General features: G+C 42.7%; 1 protein-coding gene across 2 annotated transcripts in view; it reads right to left on the bottom strand.

The window, feature by feature from the left end:
• Positions 1-20,078, bottom strand: part of NEK4 (NIMA related kinase 4) — a 189,299-nt gene that overhangs the window by 54,701 nt on the left and 114,520 nt on the right. For both annotated transcript variants that reach the window (XM_053721029.1, XM_053721030.1), the window contains exon 11: positions 11,436-11,505. In XM_053721029.1, coding sequence (XP_053577004.1) covers positions 11,436-11,505 — 70 coding nt within the window. The remainder of the gene's footprint in view (positions 1-11,435; positions 11,506-20,078) is intronic.

Here is a 20,078-nt window from a genome sequence, read left to right as displayed (position 1 = left end):
TGTAAGTGGTAATAGAGAACTCTTTTCCACGTTCACCTTCCACCCATGCGACCTCAGAAATGCCAGAACTATCTCTGTATGAGACTTGGCAGTTTGAAAACTTGACGCTTGTATCAGAATGTCGTCTAGGTACGGAGTCACCGCTATGCCTCGCGGTCTTAGTACCGCCAGAAGTGATCCTAGAATTTTTGTAAAGATTCTTGGAGCCGTAGCTAATCCGAAGGGAAGAGCTACAAACTGGTAACGCCTGTCTAGGAAGGCAAATCTCAAATACCGGTAATGGTCCTTGTGAATCGGTATGTGAAGGTAGGCATCCTTTAGGTCCACCGTGGTCATGTACTGACCCTCTTGGATCATGGGAAGGATGGTTCGAATAGTCTCCATTTTGAATGATGGAACTCTTAGAAATTTGTTTAGGATTTTTAAGTCCAAGATTGGTCTGAAGGTTCCCTCTTTTTTGGGAACCACAAATAGATTTGAATAGAATCCCTGCCCGTGTTCCGTCCGCGGAACTGGGTGGACTACCCCCATTAGTAAGAGGTCTTGTACACAGCGTAGAAACGCCTCTTTCTTTGTTTGGTTTGCTGATAACCTTGAAAGATGAAATCTCCCCCGTGGAGGAGAAGTCTTGAAGTCCAGGAGATATCCCTGGGATATGATCTCCAACGCCCAGGGATCCTGGACATCTCTTGCCCAAGCCTGGGTGAAGAGAGAAAGTCTGCCCCCCACTAGATCCGTTTCCGGATAGGGGGCCCTCTCTTCATGCTGTCTTGGGGGCAGCAGCAGGTTTCTTGGCCTGCTTGCCCCTGTTCCAGGACTGGTTAACTTTCCAGCCCTGCCTGTAACGAGCAACAGCTCCTTCCTGTTTTGGAGCGGAGGAAGTTGATGCTGCTCCTACCTTGAAGTTACGAAAGGCACGAAAATTAGACTGTTTGGCCTTTGATTTGGCCCTGTCCTGAGGTAGAGCATGGCCCTTACCTCCCGTAATGTCAGCAATAATTTCTTTCAAGCCGGGCCCGAATAAGGTCTGCCCTTTGAAAGGAATATTAAGCAATTTAGATTTAGAAGTCACGTCAGCTGACCAGGATTTAAGCCATAGCGATCTGCGCGCTTGGATGGCGAATCCGGAGTTCTTAGCCGTAAGTTTGGTTAAATGCACAACGGCATCAGAAACAAATGCGTTAGCTAGCTTAAGTGTTTTAAGCTTGTTCATTATTTCATCCAATGGAGCTGAGCGAATGGCCTCTTCCAGAGACTCAAACCAGAATGCTGCCGCAGCAGTGACAGGCGCAATGCATGCAAGGGGCTGTAAAATAAAACCTTGTTGAACAAACATTTTCTTAAGGTAACCCTCTAATTTTTTATCCATTGGATCTGAAAAGGCACAACTATCCTCCACCGGGATAGTGGTACGCTTAGCTAAAGTAGAAACTGCTCCCTCCACCTCAGGGACCGTCTGCCATAAGTCTCGTGTGGTGGCGTCAATAGGAAACATTTTCCTAAATATGGGAGGAGGGGTAAAAGGCACACCAGGTCTATCCCACTCCTTGCTAATAATCTCTGTAAGCCTTTTTGGTATAGGAAATACGTCAGTACACACCGGCACCGCATAGTATTTATCCAACCTACATAATTTCTCTGGAATTGCAACCGTGTTACAATCATTCAGAGCCGCTAATACCTCCCCTAGCAATGTGCGGAGGTTCTCTAGCTTAAATTTAAAATTGGAAATCTCTGAATCCAGTCTCCCTGGATCAGATCCGTCACCCACAGAATGAAGCTCTCCGTCCTCACGTTCTGCAAACTGTGACGCAGTATCTGACATGGCTCTCATCTCATCCGCGCGCTCTATCCTTAACCCAGAGCTATCGCGCTTGCCTCTTAAATCTGGCAACTTAGATAATACTTCTGTCATAACAGTAGCCATGTCTTGCAAAGTGATTTGTAAGGGCCTCCCTGATGTACTTGGCGCCACAAAATCACGCACCTCCTGAGCGGGAGGCGCAGGTACTGACACGTGAGGAGAGTTAGTCGGCATAACTTCCCCCTCGTCGTCTGGTGATAATTTCTTTACATGTAAAGATTGACTTTTATTCAAAGTAGCATCAATGCAATTGGTACACAAATTTCTATTGGGCTCCACATTGGCCTTTAAACATAGTGAACAAAGAGATTCATCTAAGTCAGACATGTTTAAACAAACTAGCAATGACACTAGCAAACTTGGAAATACTTTTCAAAATTAATTTACAAGCAATATAAAAAACGTTACTGTGCCTTTAAGAAGCACAGAAAAACTGACACAGTTGAAATAACAATGAACAAAAATAGTTATAGCAACCAAATTTTTACAGTAAATGTATTAAGTTAGCAAAGGATTGCACCCACCAGCAAATGGATGATTAACCCCTTAGTACCCAAAAACGGATAACAATTATATAATTAACGTTTTTCTCACAGTAAAATACACTGTCACAGGACTACTGTGACTGATTACCTCCCTCAAAATGGATTTTGAAGACCCCTGAGCTCTCTAGAGACGATCTGGATCATGGAGGATGAAGTAGACAGATTGTGACTGAATTTTTACTGCGCAAAAAAGCGCTAAAATAGGCCCCTCCCACTCATATTACAACAGTGGGGAAGCTCAGAAACTGTTTCTATGCAGAAAACAAAAATGGCCATGTGGTAAAAATCAAGCCCCAATAAGTTTTATCACCAAGTACCTCACAAAAAACGATTAACATGCCAGTAAACGTTTTAAACATACATTTGAAAGTTATGTATTATTATTAATAAGCCTGCTACCAGTCGCATTTACTGCAGTTAAGGCTCATACATTATTTCAGTATTTACAGTATTTTCAGAGTCAATTCCATTCCTTAGAAAATACATTCAGTGCACACACACACACACATCAGCCTGATACCAGTCGCTATCGCTGCATTTAAGGCTGAACTTACTTTACAATGGCATCAGCAGTATTTTCTCAGTCAATTCCACTCCTCAGAAAATAATTTACTGCACATACCTATTTGTTGCAGGGGGGCCCTGCATGCTATTCCCCTTCTCTGAAGTTACCTCACTTTTCCTCAGATGAGAAACAGCCAGTGGGTCTTAGTTACGTCTGCTAAGGCCATAGAAAAAAACCCAGGCAGATTCTTCTTCTAAAGCTGCCTGAGAATAAACAGCACACTCCGGTGCCATTTAAAAGTAACAAACTTTTGATTGTAGAAATAAAACTAAGTTAAAAAACACCACAGATCTCTCACAGCTTCCTATCTGTTAGGCTGCAAGAGAATGACTGAGTATGACAGGTGAGGGGAGGAGCTATATAGCAAGCTCTGCTGGGTAATTCTCTTGCAGTTTCCTGTTAGGAAGAGAAATATTCCATAAGTAATGGATGACCCGTGGACTGACTACACTTAACAGGAGAAAATAGGATACGCAATTGACGTAAGTGGATTTGCGGTATTTTCGAGTCTGGCCAAAAAAGTGAGTGGTGAGCCTGTACCTGCAAGACTCGTAATACCAGCGGGCGTTAAAAAGCAGCGTTAGGACCTCTTAACGCTGCTTTTTAAGGCTAACGCACAACTCGTACTCTAGCCCTGAGTGTCTGGAGCACTACATGGCAGGACATAGTGCTGCCATCTAGTGCTCTTACATATGAACACAATTCTTGCAAAACTACTGCCATATAGAAGCTCCATTAATGGGCAGGCTACTAAGCCCTGCTTTTCAACAAAAAATACCAAGAGAATGACGAAAATTTGATAATAGAAGTAAATTAGAAAGTTGTCTAAAATGATATGCTCTATCTGTATCATGAAAGAACAAATTTAGGTTTCATATCCCTTTAAACTGAATAGGAATAGGAGATCTAGCATTTCCTGCTATAAGAGAGAACATACTTCAGAAAACACAGATCATTTAATAATTCAGCAGTTAATTAGAGATCAGAAAAAGAGACCGATAAACTTGTACAACAGTAGCAACTGAAAATACTCAAGAAGAGTACAGGATGGAAACAGAAATATGTAGAGACAGAAGATATAGAAGATCCGTAAAGGTTATAAGATGATTAGAACATAAAAAGTATCATTTAATATAGCATAATACATATTATGTCACATAATATAAATATATATATTATTTTTTATTTATTTAAAATTGTACATATAACAAGCAAGAAGCAGAGATACCAGAATAAACATTCCTATATAGCCTATAAACAAAAAAAACCTTCAGGAATACAATGGTGACAATGGGGCCTATCTATCAAGCTCCGAAAGGACTCTTCAGACTCACCAGAAACAGCAGTTATGAATTAGCGGTCACAAAGACCGCTGCTCCATAACCTGTCCGACTGCTCTGAGCAGGCGGACAGACATCGCCGGAAATCAACCCGATCGAGTACGATCGGGTTGATTGACACCCCCCTGCTGGCGGCCCATTGGCCACGAGTCTGCAGGGGGCGGCGTTGCAGCAGCAGCTCTTGTGAGCTGCTGGTGCAATGCTGAATATGGAGAGCGTATTGCTCTCCGTAATCAGCGAGGTCTGGCGGACCTGATCCGCACTGTCGGATCAGGTCCGCCAGACCTTGTTAAATAGAGGCCAATGTCTGAAATACATATGAACTAGAAAACCAAAAAGGTGCTCTGAAATCAAGGTACTAGGATCAATATTTTTTACTTTTTTTCATATCAGTGAAGTCAACAAATCAGAGATACCAAAACAAATTGGGATTGCAGTGGCTGAAAAAGCAAAACTAAAAGGAGTGCAAAATATAGAAAATTAGAGATTGAAAAATACAATAAAACAAAGCAAAAGCAAATGCAAATAGGAATATAAAGTAAAAACACTTTGATCCTGAATTAAAGTTTTTTTTTTTTTTTGCTAAAAGACAGAACAAACATTATTGGATTAAACAACAAAAAGGGTTAAGAGTCAACACGCAGCCACAGAGGCAGAGTAAGTGTGCATGCTTTAAAAGTTAAGGTAGTTGTGCTTTTAGCACAAACATCTCAGTAGCTCTGTGCTTCTGAAACCAACAAAATTTCTGAGCCTTCCAAATTAAATACGTTTTACTGTCCATACAGCATGACTTGACGCCGGATCATGGCATGATATGAGGTTAACAAAATGGCGCCCTATGGAAGATACCAATCAAGGCATGCCTTCTGCTTCCTCACCTAGTGAACAGGCAGAGATAGAATAAGCAGCCCAGTGGGGACATATAGCTTAAGCAGCCTCCACCTACACTTCACATAGGTCCAGAGGAGGAAACCAGCTCTCTCCATCCTATGATGGACAGAAATAGGAATGAGCGATGAGAAAGTGAGGTCATCTTCATATAGATAAAAGGAGTGTAGTAATTTCTGTCCATGCCCCCTTTTGGGAGGGGATCTCATCTGGTAAGCATTAGCTAGGTAGGGTCAAGAAAGTGGTTTAAAAACAGAATTTATGTTTACCTGATAAATTACTTTCTCCAACGGTGTGTCCGGTCCACGGCGTCATCCTTACTTGTGGGATATTCTCTTCCCCAACAGGAAATGGCAAAGAGCCCAGCAAAGCTGGTCACATGATCCCTCCTAGGCTCCGCCTTCCCCAGTCATTCGACCGACGTAAAGGAGGAATATTTGCATAGGAGAAACCATATGATACCGTGGTGACTGTAGTTAAAGAAAATAAATTATCAGACCTGATTAAAAAACCAGGGCGGGCCATGGACCGGACACACCGTTGGAGAAAGTAATTTATCAGGTAAACATAAATTCTGTTTTCTCCAACATAGGTGTGTCCGGTCCACGGCGTCATCCTTACTTGTGGGAACCAATACCAAAGCTTTAGGACACGGATGAAGGGAGGGAGCAAATCCGGTCACCTAAATGGAAGGCACCACGGCTTGCAAAACCTTTCTCCCAAAAATAGCCTCAGAAGAAGCAAAAGTATCAAACTTGTAAAATTTGGTAAACGTGTGCAGTGAAGACCAAGTCGCTGCCTTACATATCTGATCAACAGAAGCCTCGTTCTTGAAGGCCCATGTGGAAGCCACAGCCCTAGTGGAATGAGCTGTGATTCTTTCAGGAGGCTGCCGTCCGGCAGTCTCATAAGCCAATCTGATGATGCTTTTAATCCAAAAAGAGAGAGAGGTAGAAGTTGCTTTTTGACCTCTCCTTTTACCAGAATAAACAACAAACAAGGAAGATGTTTGTCTAAAATCCTTTGTAGCATCTAAATAGAATTTTAGAGCGCGAACAACATCCAAATTGTGCAACAAACGTTCCTTCTTTGAAACTGGATTCGGACACAAAGAAGGCACGACTATCTCCTGGTTAATGTTTTTGTTAGAAACAACTTTCGGAAGAAAACCAGGTTTAGTACGTAAAACCAAAAACAAAACTTTCCAAGATAATAACTTAATATCAACGGAATGTAAGGGTTCAAACGGAACCCCCTGAAGAACTGAAAGAACTAAATTGAGACTCCAAGGAGGAGTCAAAGGTTTGTAAACAGGCTTGATTCTAACCAGAGCCTGAACAAAGGCTTGAACATCTGGCACAGCTGCCAGCTTTTTGTGAAGTAACACAGACAAGGCAGAAATCTGTCCCTTCAAGGAACTTGCAGATAATCCTTTCTCCAATCCTTCTTGAAGAAAGGATAGAATCTTAGGAATTTTTACCTTGTCCCAAGGGAATCCTTTAGATTCACACCAACAGATATATTTTTTCCATATTTTGTGGTAAATTTTTCTAGTTACAGGCTTTCTGGCCTGAACAAGAGTATCAATAACTGAATCTGAGAACCCTCGCTTTGATAAGATCAAGCGTTCAATCTCCAAGCAGTCCGTTGGAGTGAGACCAGATTCGGATGTTCGAACGGACCTTGAACAAGAAGGTCTCGTCTCAAAGGTAGCTTCCATGGTGGAGCCGATGACATATTCACCAGGTCTGCATACCAAGTCCTGCGTGGCCACGCAGGAGCTATCAAGATCACCGATGCCCTCTCCTGATTGATCCTGGCTACCAGCCTGGGGATGAGAGGAAACGGCGGGAATACATAAGCTAGTTTGAAGGTCCAAGGTGCTACTAGTGCATCTACTAGAGTCGCCTTGGGATCCCTGGATCTGGACCCGTAGCAAGGAACCTTGAAGTTCTGACGAGAGGCCATCAGATCCATGTCTGGAATGCCCCACAGTTGAGTAATTTGGGCAAAGATTTCCGGATGGAGTTCCCACTCCCCCGGATGTAAGGTCTGACGACTCAGAAAATCCGCTTCCCAATTTTCCACTCCTGGGATGTGGATTGCAGACAAGTGGCAGGAGTGAGTCTCCGCCCATTGAATGATTTTGGTCACTTCTTCCATCGCCAGGGAACTCCTTGTTCCCCCCTGATGGTTGATGTACGCAACAGTCGTCATGTTGTCTGATTGAAACCGTATGAACTTGGCCTTTGCTAGCTGAGGCCAAGCCTTGAGAGCATTGAGTATCGCTCTTAGTTCCAGAATGTTTATCGGTAGAAGAGATTCTTCCCGAGACCAAAGACCCTGAGCTTTCAGGGGTCCCCATACCGCGCCCCAGCCCATCAGACTGGCGTCGGTCGTGACAATGACCCACTCTGGTCTGCGGAAGCTCATCCCCTGTGACAGGTTGTCCAGGGACAGCCACCAACGGAGTGAATCTCTGGTCCTCTGATTTACTTGTATCGTCGGAGACAAGTCTGTATAGTCCCCATTCCACTGACTGAGCATGCACAGTTGTAATGGTCTTAGATGAATGCGCGCAAAAGGAACTATGTCCATTGCCGCTACCATCAAACCTATTACTTCCATGCACTGCGCTATGGAAGGAAGAGGAACGGAATGAAGTATTTGACAAGAGTTTAGAAGTTTTGTTTTTCTGGCCTCTGTCAGAAAAATCCTCATTTTTTAAGGAGTCTATTATTGTTCCCAAGAAGGGAACCCTTGTTGACGGAGATAGAGAACTCTTTTCTACGTTCACTTTCCATCCGTGAGATCTGAGAAAGGCCAGGACAATGTCCGTGTGAGCCTTTGCTTGAGGAAGGGACGACGCTTGAATCAGAATGTCGTCCAAGTAAGGTACTACTGCAATGCCCCTTGGTCTTAGCACCTCTAGAAGGGACCCTAGTACCTTTGTGAAAATCCTTGGAGCAGTGGCTAATCCGAACGGAAGTGCCACGAACTGGTAATGCTTGTCCAGGAATGCGAACCTTAGGAACCGATGATGTTCCTTGTGGATAGGAATATGTAGATACGCATCCTTTAAATCCACCGTGGTCATGAATTGACCTTCCTGGATGGAAGGAAGAATTGTTCGAATGGTTTCCATTTTGAACGATGGAACCTTGAGAAACTTGTTTAGGATCTTGAGATCTAAGATTGGTCTGAACGTTCCCTCTTTTTTGGGAACTACGAACAGATTGGAGTAGAACCCCATCCCTTGTTCTCCTAATGGAACAGGATGAATCACTCCCATTCTTAACAGGTCTTCTACACAATGTAAGAATGCCTGTTTTTTTATGTGGTCTGAAGACAATTGAGACCTGTGGAACCTCCCCCTTGGGGGAAGCCCCTTGAATTCCAGAAGATAACCTTGGGAGACTATTTCTAGCGCCCAAGGATCCAGAACATCTCTTGCCCAAGCCTGAGCGAAGAGAGAGAGTCTGCCCCCCACCAGATCCGGTCCCGGATCGGGGGCCAACATCTCATGCTGTCTTGGTAGCAGTGGCGGGTTTCTTGGCCTGCTTTCCCTTGTTCCAGCCTTGCATTGGTCTCCAGGCTGGCTTGGCTTGAGAAGTATTACCCTCTTGCTTAGAGGACGTAGCACTTGGGGCTGGTCCGTTTCTACGAAAGGGACGAAAATTAGGTTTATTTTTGGCCTTGAAAGACCTATCCTGAGGAAGGGCGTGGCCCTTGCCCCCAGTGATATCAGAGATAATCTCTTTCAAGTCAGGGCCAAACAGCGTTTTCCCCTTGAAAGGAATGTTAAGCAATTTGTTCTTGGAAGACGCATCCGCTGACCAAGATTTTAACCAAAGCGCTCTGCGCGCCACAATAGCAAACCCAGAATTTTTCGCCGCTAACCTAGCCAATTGCAAAGTGGCGTCTAGGGTGAAAGAATTAGCCAATTTGAGAGCACGGATTCTGTCCATAATCTCCTCATAAGAAGGAGAATTACTAGTGATCGCCTTTTCTAGCTCATCGAACCAGAAACACGCGGCTGTAGTGACAGGGACAATGCATGAAATTGGTTGTAGAAGGTAACCTTGCTGAACAAACATCTTTTTAAGCAAACCTTCTAATTTTTTATCCATAGGATCTTTGAAAGCACAACTATCTTCTATGGGTATAGTGGTGCGTTTGTTTAGAGTAGAAACCGCCCCCTCGACCTTGGGGACTGTCTGCCATAAGTCCTTTCTGGGGTCGACCATAGGAAACAATTTTTTAAATATGGGGGGAGGGACGAAAGGTATACCGGGCCTTTCCCATTCTTTATTTACAATGTCCGCCACCCGCTTGGGTATAGGAAAAGCTTCGGGGGGCCCCGGGACCTCTAGGAACTTGTCCATTTTACATAGTTTCTCTGGGATGACCAAATTCTCACAATCATCCAGAGTGGATAACACCTCCTTAAGCAGAGCGCGGAGATGTTCCAACTTAAATTTAAATGTAATCACATCAGGTTCAGCTTGTTGAGAAATTTTCCCTGAATCTGAAATTTCTCCCTCAGACAAAACCTCCCTGGCCCCCTCAGACTGGTGTAGGGGCCCTTCAGAAACAATATCATCAGCGTCCTCATGCTCTTCAGTATTTTCTAAAACAGAGCAGTCGCGCTTTCGCTGATAAGTGGGCATTTTGGCTAAAATGTTTTTGATAGAATTATCCATTACAGCCGTTAATTGTTGCATAGTAAGGAGTATTGGCGCGCTAGATGTACTAGGGGCCTCCTGTGTGGGCAAGACTGGTGTAGACGAAGGAGGGGATGATGCAGTACCATGCTTACTCCCCTCACTTGAGGAATCATCTTGGGCATCATTTTCTCTAAATTTTGTGTCACATAAATCACATCTATTTAAATGAGAAGGAACCTTGGCTTCCCCACATTCAGAACACAGTCTATCTGGCAGTTCAGACATGTTAAACAGGCATAAACTTGATAACAAAGTACAAAAAACGTTTTAAAATAAAACCGTTACTGTCACTTTAAATTTTAAACTGAACACACTTTATTACTGCAATTGCGAAAAAGTATGAAGGAATTGTTCAAAATTCACCAAAATTTCACCACAGTGTCTTAAAGCCTTAAAAGTATTGCACACCAAATTTGGAAGCTTTAACCCTTAAAATAACGGAACCGGAGCCGTTTTTATATTTAACCCCTTTACAGTCCCTGGTATCTGCTTAGCTGAGACCCAACCAAGCCCAAAGGGGAATACGATACCAAATGACGCCTTCAGAAAGTCTTTTCTATGTATCAGAGCTCCTCACACATGCCTCTGCATGTCATGCTTCTCAAAAACAAGTGCGCAATACAGGCGCGAAAATGAGACTCTGCCTATGATTAGGGAAAGCCCCTAGAGAATAAGGTGTCCAATACAGTGCCTGCCGGTTATTTTACAAAATTCCCAAGATTAAAATAATTCCTCAAGGCTATGGAGAATAAAATATGTTTATATATGAATCGATTTAGCCCAGAAAATGTCTACAGTCTTAAAAAGCCCTTGTGAAGCCCTTATTTACTGTCTTGTAATAAAAATGGCTTACCGGATCCCATAGGGAAAATGACAGCTTCCAGCATTACATCGTCTTGTTAGAATGTGTCATACCTCAAGCAGCAAAAGTCTGCTCACTGTTCCCCCAACTGAAGTTAATTCCTCTCAACAGTCCTGTGTGGAACAGCCATCGATTTTAGTAACGGTTGCTAAAATCATTTTCCTCTTACAAACAGAAATCTTCATCTCTTTTCTGTTTCAGAGTAAATAGTACATACCAGCACTATTTTAAAATAACAAACTCTTGATTGAATAATAAAAACTACAGTTAAACACTAAAAAACTCTAAGCCATCTCCGTGGAGATGTTGCCTGTACAACGGCAAAGAGAATGACTGGGGAAGGCGGAGCCTAGGAGGGATCATGTGACCAGCTTTGCTGGGCTCTTTGCCATTTCCTGTTGGGGAAGAGAATATCCCACAAGTAAGGATGACGCCGTGGACCGGACACACCTATGTTGGAGAAATTGTATGCTTTATCTGAATAATTAAAAACAAAATTTTGGGCTCCATGTCCCTTTAAGAGAAAGAGGTACATTTGATAACATAAGTAAAATGGAAAGCTTTTTAAGTAACACCCTCTCAATGAATCCTGAAAGTTAAAGTTTGATTTTCATATCACTTTAAAACATTAGTAAATATATTACCTGATGCAAATATTTCTTCTTGTGATTGCTTAAGCCTTCTCCTTTCTCTTGCTGAGAGAGGTCGATAATCCTATAGAAAAGTGGTAAATATACAAAGTTAACAGGCATTCATCCTATGAAGTGTTATCTAGAAAAAACAAAATTTATGCTTACCTGATACATTTCTTTCTTTCCGGATATTGAGAGTCCACCACGTCATTCAATTACTAGTGGGAATATCACTCCTGGCCAGCAGGAGGAGGCACAGAGCACCACAGCAAAGCTGTTAAGTATCACTCCCCTACCCATAATACCCAGTCATTCGACCAAAGGGAAATGGAAAAAGAAATAAACACAAAGTTGTAGAGGTGTCTGAGGTTTAGACAAAATTAACTGTCTTAATAAGGATGGGGTTTGTGGACTCTCCATATCCAGAAATACATTTATCAGGTAAGCATACATTTTGTTTTCTTTCCTAAGATATGGAGAGTCCACAATGTCATTCAATTACTAGTAGGAACCAATACCCAAGCTAGAGGACACAGAATGAATAGGGAGGGAGAACAAGACAGGCAGACACCGCTTGCAGAACCTTTCTCCCAAAAGAGGCCTCAGCGGAGGCAAAAGTATCAAATTTATAAAATTTAGAAACAGTGTGCAGAGAGGACCAAGTTGCAGCCTTCCAAATCTCTTCCACAGAAGCTTCATTTTTGAAAGCCCAAGAAGACGAGACAGCCCTTGTGGAATGAGCCGCAATTCTCTCAGGAGGCTTCTGACCAGCAGTCTCATAAGCAAAATGAATCATACTTCTCAAGCAGAAAGAAAGAGATGTCACAGTAGCCTTCTGACCTTTACGCTTTCCCGAGAAACAAATAAAAATCAGAAGACAGGCGAAAATCCTTAGTCGCCTGTAAATAAAATTTTAAAGCACGTACAACATTCAAGTTGTGCAACAGACGCTCCTTATGAGAAGGAGGATTGGGACAGAGAGAAGAAACAACAATTTCCTGATTAATATTTCTAAATGAAACTACTTTAGGAAGAAATCCTAACCTAGTACGAAAAACAACCTTATCCGCATGAAAGATAAGATAAGGCGAATCATACTGCAAAGCCGAGAGTTCCGAAACTCTCCAAGCCGAAGAGATAGCAACAAGAAAAAACTTTCCAAGATAACAACTTAATATCTATGAAATGCATTGGCTCAAACGAAGTCTGCTGCAAAACTTTAAGAACAAGGTTAAAGACTCCAGGGAGCAGTAACAGATTTAAACACAGGCCTGATTCTGACCAAGGCCTGACAAAAGGATTGAACCTCTGGTACAACCACCAGACGCTTATGTAACAGAATAGATAAAGCAGAAATCTGACCTTTAAGAGAACTGACTGACAACCCTTTCTCCAAACCTTCCTGGAGAAAAGACAAAATTCTAGGAATCCTGACCCTACTCCAAGAGTAAAGCTTAGATTCACACCAATAAAAGGTATTTACGCCATACCTTATGGTAAATTTGTTGAGTAACAGTCTTGCGAGCCTGGATCATGGTTTCAATGACCGACTCGGAAAAACTACGCTTAGACAGAACTAAGCGTTCAATCTCCAAGCAGTCAGCTTCAGAGAAACGAGATTTGGATGGAGAAATGGACTCAGAGAGAAGATCCTTTCTCAGAGGCAACCTCCAAGGTTGCAGAGATGACATTATCACTAGGTCTGCATACCAGGTCCTGCGAGGCCATGCAGGAGCTATTAGAATAACCTACGCTCTCTCCTGTATGATACAAGCAATGACTCGTGGAAGGAAAGCAAACAGAGGAAACAGATAAGCTAGACGGAACACCCAAGGAACTGCCAGAGCATCTATCAGAGCTGCCTGTGGATCTCTTGACCTTGAACTGTACCTTGGAAGCTTGGCATTCTGCCGAGATGCAATCAGATCCAACTCCGGTACCCCCCATTTGAGGTTTAACCTGGAAAACACCTCCGGATGGAGAGCCCACTCTCCAGGATTAAATGTCTGTCTGTTCAGGAAATCCGCTTCCCAGTTGTCCACTCCTGGAATGTGGATGGCAGATAGACAACAATTGTGAGCTTCGGCCCACTGAATAATCCGAGCCACCTCCTTCATGGCTAACGAAATCCGAGTTCCTCCCTGGTGGTTGATGTAAGCCAAGGAAGTGATGTTGTCCGACTGGAATCTGATAAACCGGGCTAAAGACAACTGAGGCCAAGTCATCAGAGCATTGTAAATCGCTCTCAACTCCAAGATGTTTATGGGAAGAGAAGACTCCTCCCGAGTCCAAAGTCCCTGCACCTTTAACAAGTCCCAGGCTGCTTCCCAGCCTAGCAGGCTGGCATCCGTGGTCACAATAACCCAGGAAGGTCTCCAGAAACATGTGCCCTGAGACAGATGCTCCTGAGAAAACCATCATGGGAGAAAGTCTCTTGTCTAGAAGAGAAAAAGAAGAAGCGCTAAAGGAGGTAATGTGATCCTGCTAAACTCGTGTGTTCCCCTCAAAGAAAACAAAAAAGCAAATACAAAAAAAAGAGAGCAAGCGCTAGAAGCACGGATCTAATTTATTAAAACCAAAATATATAAAATTAATATACCTGTGATATGTTAGTGTATATAAAAACTTAGGTGAGGAAATAATATCCAAATACAGAGTGCGATAAAAATATCTAGGTTGGATTATAGGGAAATCCTATAGGTATAGATGGGAGATATTGTGTAAACAAGAAGTATATATACTAATGGTTCTTATAAAGATAAATAATTACCAATATCAGAATAATCTAACAACATTCAGAGTTCTATATATAAAGAACAACTGGCAAGGAAAAACTTTAAAATAATAACAGTTTAATACCATAAAACAATGAAATAATGAAACATAAAAAGGGACGTCTCCTAAAATAGTAACATAGCGTATGGAGCAGAAAGTCACTCGCGCATATGAAAGAATATATTAACAATTTAGCCAAGGCCTATGGCTGTGCAGAATAAGATGAAGGTACCTTGAAATGTCTATTGTCGATTCCGGTAAACTCCTATGTGCACGAAGGAGGAAAAAAGGTTTTGAGATATTACCTTTGCGGGCCGATCTGACAGCTCGTGTTCACTTCAGCGTTACCGACCGTTAGCTGGAAGCGGCTTTTTATGACTCGCGTGATCTTTCTGACGTCACTGTGATGAAACTTGAAGTTGCTATTGTAGCGATGTAAATGTAACTCTTGATGCAATCCTGGCAATCAGAGTAATAACTGGAAATGTAAAGACACTTTGTGTCACAAGGGATCCCAATGTAATAAGATTTAAAGATACTTTAAAACCCGTATCGCTAATCCATATCCCCTATTCCTATCTACGTAAGGAAGTCCTGGGGGCCGATGAAAGGAAGCTTGACGGTCACTTGCAGTGACTCAACAGTCTTTGGTCACTTGTGCTAACTCAGTGAGCTGGGCCGTAGCTTGTACTGGTGGAAGGCAGTGTATGGTTACCTCTAGTAGCTTTTATCGCTTGTATCACTTGGCGGTCGCAGGTAGCGACCGGATGGTTGCATGTAGTGCCTGGACGGAACTTTACAGCTGGTTTCCGTTTACAGGTAATAGTTCCTCAGATCCGATTTGGTCCTAATTGTATGCACAAAAGGACAAGGTGTGGAGGTGACAAGGAATGTCAAGGTCAACGCGTTTTGCGTTTACACAATATCTCCCATATTTACCTATAGGATTTCCCTATTATCCAACCTAGATATTTTTGGATATTATTTCCTCAAATAAGTTTTTATATACACTTACATATCACAGGTATATTAATTTTATATATTTTGGTTTTAATAAAATAGATCCGTGCTTCTAGCGCTTGCTCTCTTTTTTGTAGAAAGTTTCTTGTCAACAGATCTAGATCTATCCTCTGAGACAGATCCAAATGGTCTCTGTTCCATTGCCTGAGCATGAACAACTGCAGAGATCTCAAATGGAATCGAGCAAAGGGAATGATGTCCATGGAAGCGACCATCAGACCAATTACCTCCATACATTGAGCTACTGATGGCCGAACAGTAGACTGTAGAGAGAGGCAAGAGGAGAGAATTTTGGATTTTCTGACCTACGTCAGAAAATTTTTCATAGTTGGGGAATCTATTATGGTTCCTAAGAAAACCACCCTTGTAGCTGAAACAAGGGAACTTTTTCCCAGATTCACTTTCCACCCGTGGGAACGTAGAAAAGACAACAAGATCTCTGTATGAGAGCTTGCGTGTTGAAAAGATGACGCCTGAACCAATATGTCGTCCAGGTAGGACACCACTGCAATTCCTTGAGACCTGATCACTGCCAAGAGAGCCCCCAGAACCTTTGAGAAATTTCTGGGAGCTGTGGCAAGGCCAAACGGAAGAGCCACAAACTGAAAGTGATAGTCTAGAAAGGCTAATCTCAGGAACTTGTGATGATCCTTGTAGATGGGAACATGAAGATACGCATCCTTCAGATCTATGGTTGTCATGAACTGACCCCCTTGGACCAAGGGAAGAATGGAACGAATGGTTTCCATTTTGAAGGACGGTACCATGAGAAACTTGTTGAGGCACTTTACGGTCTAAAATGGGTCAAAAAGTTTCCTCTTTTTTGGGAACCACAAACAGATTTGAATAGAATCCTAGACCCTGCTTCTTCACTGGAACAATCACTCCCAGAGTTCTCTTTTTTTACCTGATCTGCAGATAATCTTGAGAGGTAAAATCTGCCCCTGGGAGGAAGGGATTTGAATTCTATCTTGTAACCCTGAGATACTATGCCCACAGCCCAAGAGTCTGGGACATCTCAAAACCACGCCTGAAAACAGGGAAAGTCTGCCCCCCACTTGATCCGATCCCGGACCGGGGGCCGACCCTTCATGCTAACTTAGACTCCGCTGAGGGTTTCTTAGATTGCTTCCCCTTGTTCCAAGACTGACTGGGTCTCCAAGAAGACTTGTATTGCTCCTGCTTGGAAGCGGAAGACTTTTGACCTTTGAAGTTACGAAAGGAACGAAAATTACTTTGACGTTCTTTAAGTCTATTCTTCTTGTCTTGCTTGGACTTGGAGGTAGCATCAGCAGACCAAGATTTTTTTTTTTTTTTTTCAAAAGAGCTTTATTGCTGAAAAAAGGTGATACAACATTTCAAGATGATCCGATCTACAAAAATTCAAAAAGTCAATGTGAGAGCGACCATTGCCACAGGCAAGTGGAAGTTGGATACAGAGAGTAAAGTTAAGTCCTCCAAAATAGAACATAAGTTCTTTGTGCATTCCGCCTGAAAAAGGTGTCCATTCTCTTTTGTCTTTGAATAAATTGACTGATGATCATATTGAGCTCAAAGTTTTTTACACCCATTGTCAACTTGAAGCTCACAGGATGAAGTTGCTTTTTTTAATCTTTCCATCATCCATAGCTATAACAATGCGCATATCAGCGGAATAGTCCATTATGAGAGTTCCAGGGCAATGACTAGTAGTTCAATAGAGGTTCCAACACTGTATATACAGCGTTGAGAGCAAATGAAAATAGGTATATACAAGATAACATCATTATATGCAGTTTGTATCCCTCTAATTCCCTACCTGTGTTGTATACAGTTGTAGAGCCGCTGTTAGAATATGGAGAGAAGGGGAGGAGTGTGTTGGAGGGTGAGGGCAGAAGGAGGAGCTATGAGAAGTTTTTATGATGTTTTACTATTTTCCCAAGTGTTTAACATTAACTCATGTGTTTCAACCTTCCTGATTTTTATATAATAGTATCTTTCTAGTTGTAAAAGCTGATCTACCTGTGCGATCCAGTCTTTCAGAGAGGGGACCGTTGATGATTTCCAATGTCTGGGAATCAGGATCTTTGTACTGCTGATCATCGTGAGCAATAGCTTGTGTTTATCTATACTTTTTAACTTGAGCAGACCAAGGTTTTAACCACAAAACCCTACGGGCTAGGACAGAGAAGCCAGACATCTTGGCCCCCAGTCTAATAACTTGCATGTTAGCATCAAAAATAGTTTAAAAGCCTTAATCCTATCTTGGATTTCCTCTATCTTCTAAAATAGATTCAGACAAAGCATCGCACCAATAAGATGCTGCACTAGCTACAGTGGCAATACAAACTGCAGGTTGCCATTGAAGACCCTGGTGAACATACATCTTTTTCAAATAAACCTCCAGCTTCTTATCCATGGGATCTTTAAAAGAACAGATATCCTCTATAGGGACTGTAGTTCTCTTAGACAAAGTAGAAATAGCCCCTTCTACTTTAGGCACCGTGTGCCATGAATCTTTAATAAAATCAGCAACAGGAAACATTTTTCACGTCTGAGGATGGGGAAAAAGGAATCCCTGGCTTTGCCCATTCCTGTGCAATAATATCCGTTATACGGTCAGGAACAGGAAACACTTCCACAGAGGAAGGGCCATCACAGTATTTATTAAGCTTACTAGATTTTTTAGGGTTAACCACGACAAGAGAGTCGGAGTCGTCCAGAGTAGCCAAAACCTCCTTTAACAAAACACGAAGGTGTTCAAGCATAAACCTGAAGTTAACTTCTTCAACCTCAGACAAAGGATTTACACTGTCAGAATCTGAGATTTCACCCTCAGAAGCTACCAACGTAATGTCCTCCCCAGGGTTATGAGTGAGATCATCCTGCATGGCAGCAGCTGAGACAGACACCTTACTATCTGATAAATGTTTAGTTTTCCTCTTGTACTTTCCCAATACAGGAAAAGCAGATAATGCCGCAGATACCACAGAAAATATCTGTGCAGCAAAATCTGCAGGCAAATAAACTCCACCAGGAGGTTGAGAGGAACCACAGGGCACTGCATGTGACGCCAATGAGGCTTGGATCGTTTTTGTAGAAAGCTGTGGCATTGCCTGAACAGCATCATCCTGAGAGACTTTATTGGGCTCAGAGGGCAACAATATATCTTTATTTTGCAAAGCCTTATTTAAGCAAGCAGAACAGAATTGCATAGGCAAAGCAATTTGTTCCTCAAGATATAACAAGCATTTATCACAAGCAGGGGATTCTTTCATATCCATATTGCTAATAAAAAAAATTCCCAACAAAAAAAGAAAATAATAAATTCAAAAGTACTGTCACTTTAAGAAGAACGTATTATGTTAGAAAAAAAACGCAACAGGTATACTGGGATGCCCTACCTGACCTCCAGAACCAAACAGTAAAGAGAACCGACACTGCACCCTCCTGTCTCATTCAGGATCGGTAAAGTCGGAAAAACCAAGACGCCGCACCGCTTAGATTCAGAAAGCGGAAGAGCGGGTCACAGGACCATCTGGTCAAAACAACTGCACAGCTAATTTAAAAGCGCGAAAAAAATCTGGCAACACTTTAGCATAGAGCGGTCTGATAGAAAACACACCAACATCCTGTGTGCAGTAGTCTGTATGGCATGTTTACTGACTGCTAAAGTAAAAAAAGCCGTGACCGCCATGCTGCTGCAAACCCTCTAAGCAATATTTGAGAGTGATTGTACCACAAAACATACCCCCAAATATAACAATAAAAGTCTAAACTTGACATTCTTGAAGCCCTCATTAAGCCTTCAGTCTCCTAGTCACAATACCAGTGCCTGCACCCTGCCTATAAATGTCCCCAAATAAAAATTACAGTTTAAATTTTCCTTGAAGTGCAAGTTTCCAAAGCCTAGAAGACAAAAGCACTTACCTGCAATCCAACTGTCAGGAAGGATGACAGCTCACAAGGCGTGAAAAGGACACATACTCCTTACAGAGACCTGTAGAAAAAAGAAAGAACAGAGTAACCAACTCTGGCCTTCTATAACTAGGGCAGCAAAAATGTTAGAAAGTTGAAAGGTGTCCTTACTTTGTTTCCTAACTGCTTAAAAGCCACCATTACTCTACTGCAGAGATTGACGTGGACTACAGCTAGACCCAAATCCTTGCTTGCAGGGAAAAGTACCCAAAAAGGAATTCATTTCTTCAGACACCAAACTTCACCTCCTCCATTGACAGAGGCAAAGAGAAATGCTGTGGCGCTCTTTGCCTCCTCTTGCTGGCCAGGAGTGATATTCCCACTAGTAATTGAATGACACTGTGGACTCTCCATATCTGAGGAAAGAAACAAGCAACAATTCAGCTACATGGCAAGAAATAAAATTTAAATGGACATAAAAGAAGTTGGGATAGAGACAAAATATAATAATACTAGTCCAAAAGCCCATACACATGGGCCATTTTTTGCAGCACAGCGGTCCCACCCCTTGTATACTCTCTCCCTCCCTCTCTTTTGTTCTCTCTTTCTCTCCCCCCCTCTCTTTTGTTCTCTCCCCCCTTTCTTTTGCTCTCTCTCTCCCCCTCTCTTTTGCTCTCTCTCTCTCCCCCCTCTCTTTTGCTCTCTCCCCCTCTCTTTTGCTCTCTCTCTCTCTCTCTCTCTCCCCCCCCCATCTCTTTTGCTCTCTCTCTCTCCCCCCATCTCTTTTGCTCTCTCTCTCCTCCCTCTCTTTTGCTCTCTCTCTCCCCCCCCCCCTCTTTTGCTCTCTCTCTCCTCCCTCTCTTTTGCGCTCGCTCTCTCTCTTCCCCTCTTTTGCTCTCTCTCCCCCCCCCCCCTCTTTTGCTCTCTCTCTCTCCTTCCCTCTCTTTTGCTCTCTCTCTCTCC

Source organism: Bombina bombina, chromosome 7, assembly GCF_027579735.1.
Source record: "Bombina bombina isolate aBomBom1 chromosome 7, aBomBom1.pri, whole genome shotgun sequence".
Classification (NCBI taxonomy): domain Eukaryota; kingdom Metazoa; phylum Chordata; class Amphibia; order Anura; family Bombinatoridae; genus Bombina; species Bombina bombina.
This window is presented reverse-complemented; position numbering and strand designations above follow the sequence as displayed.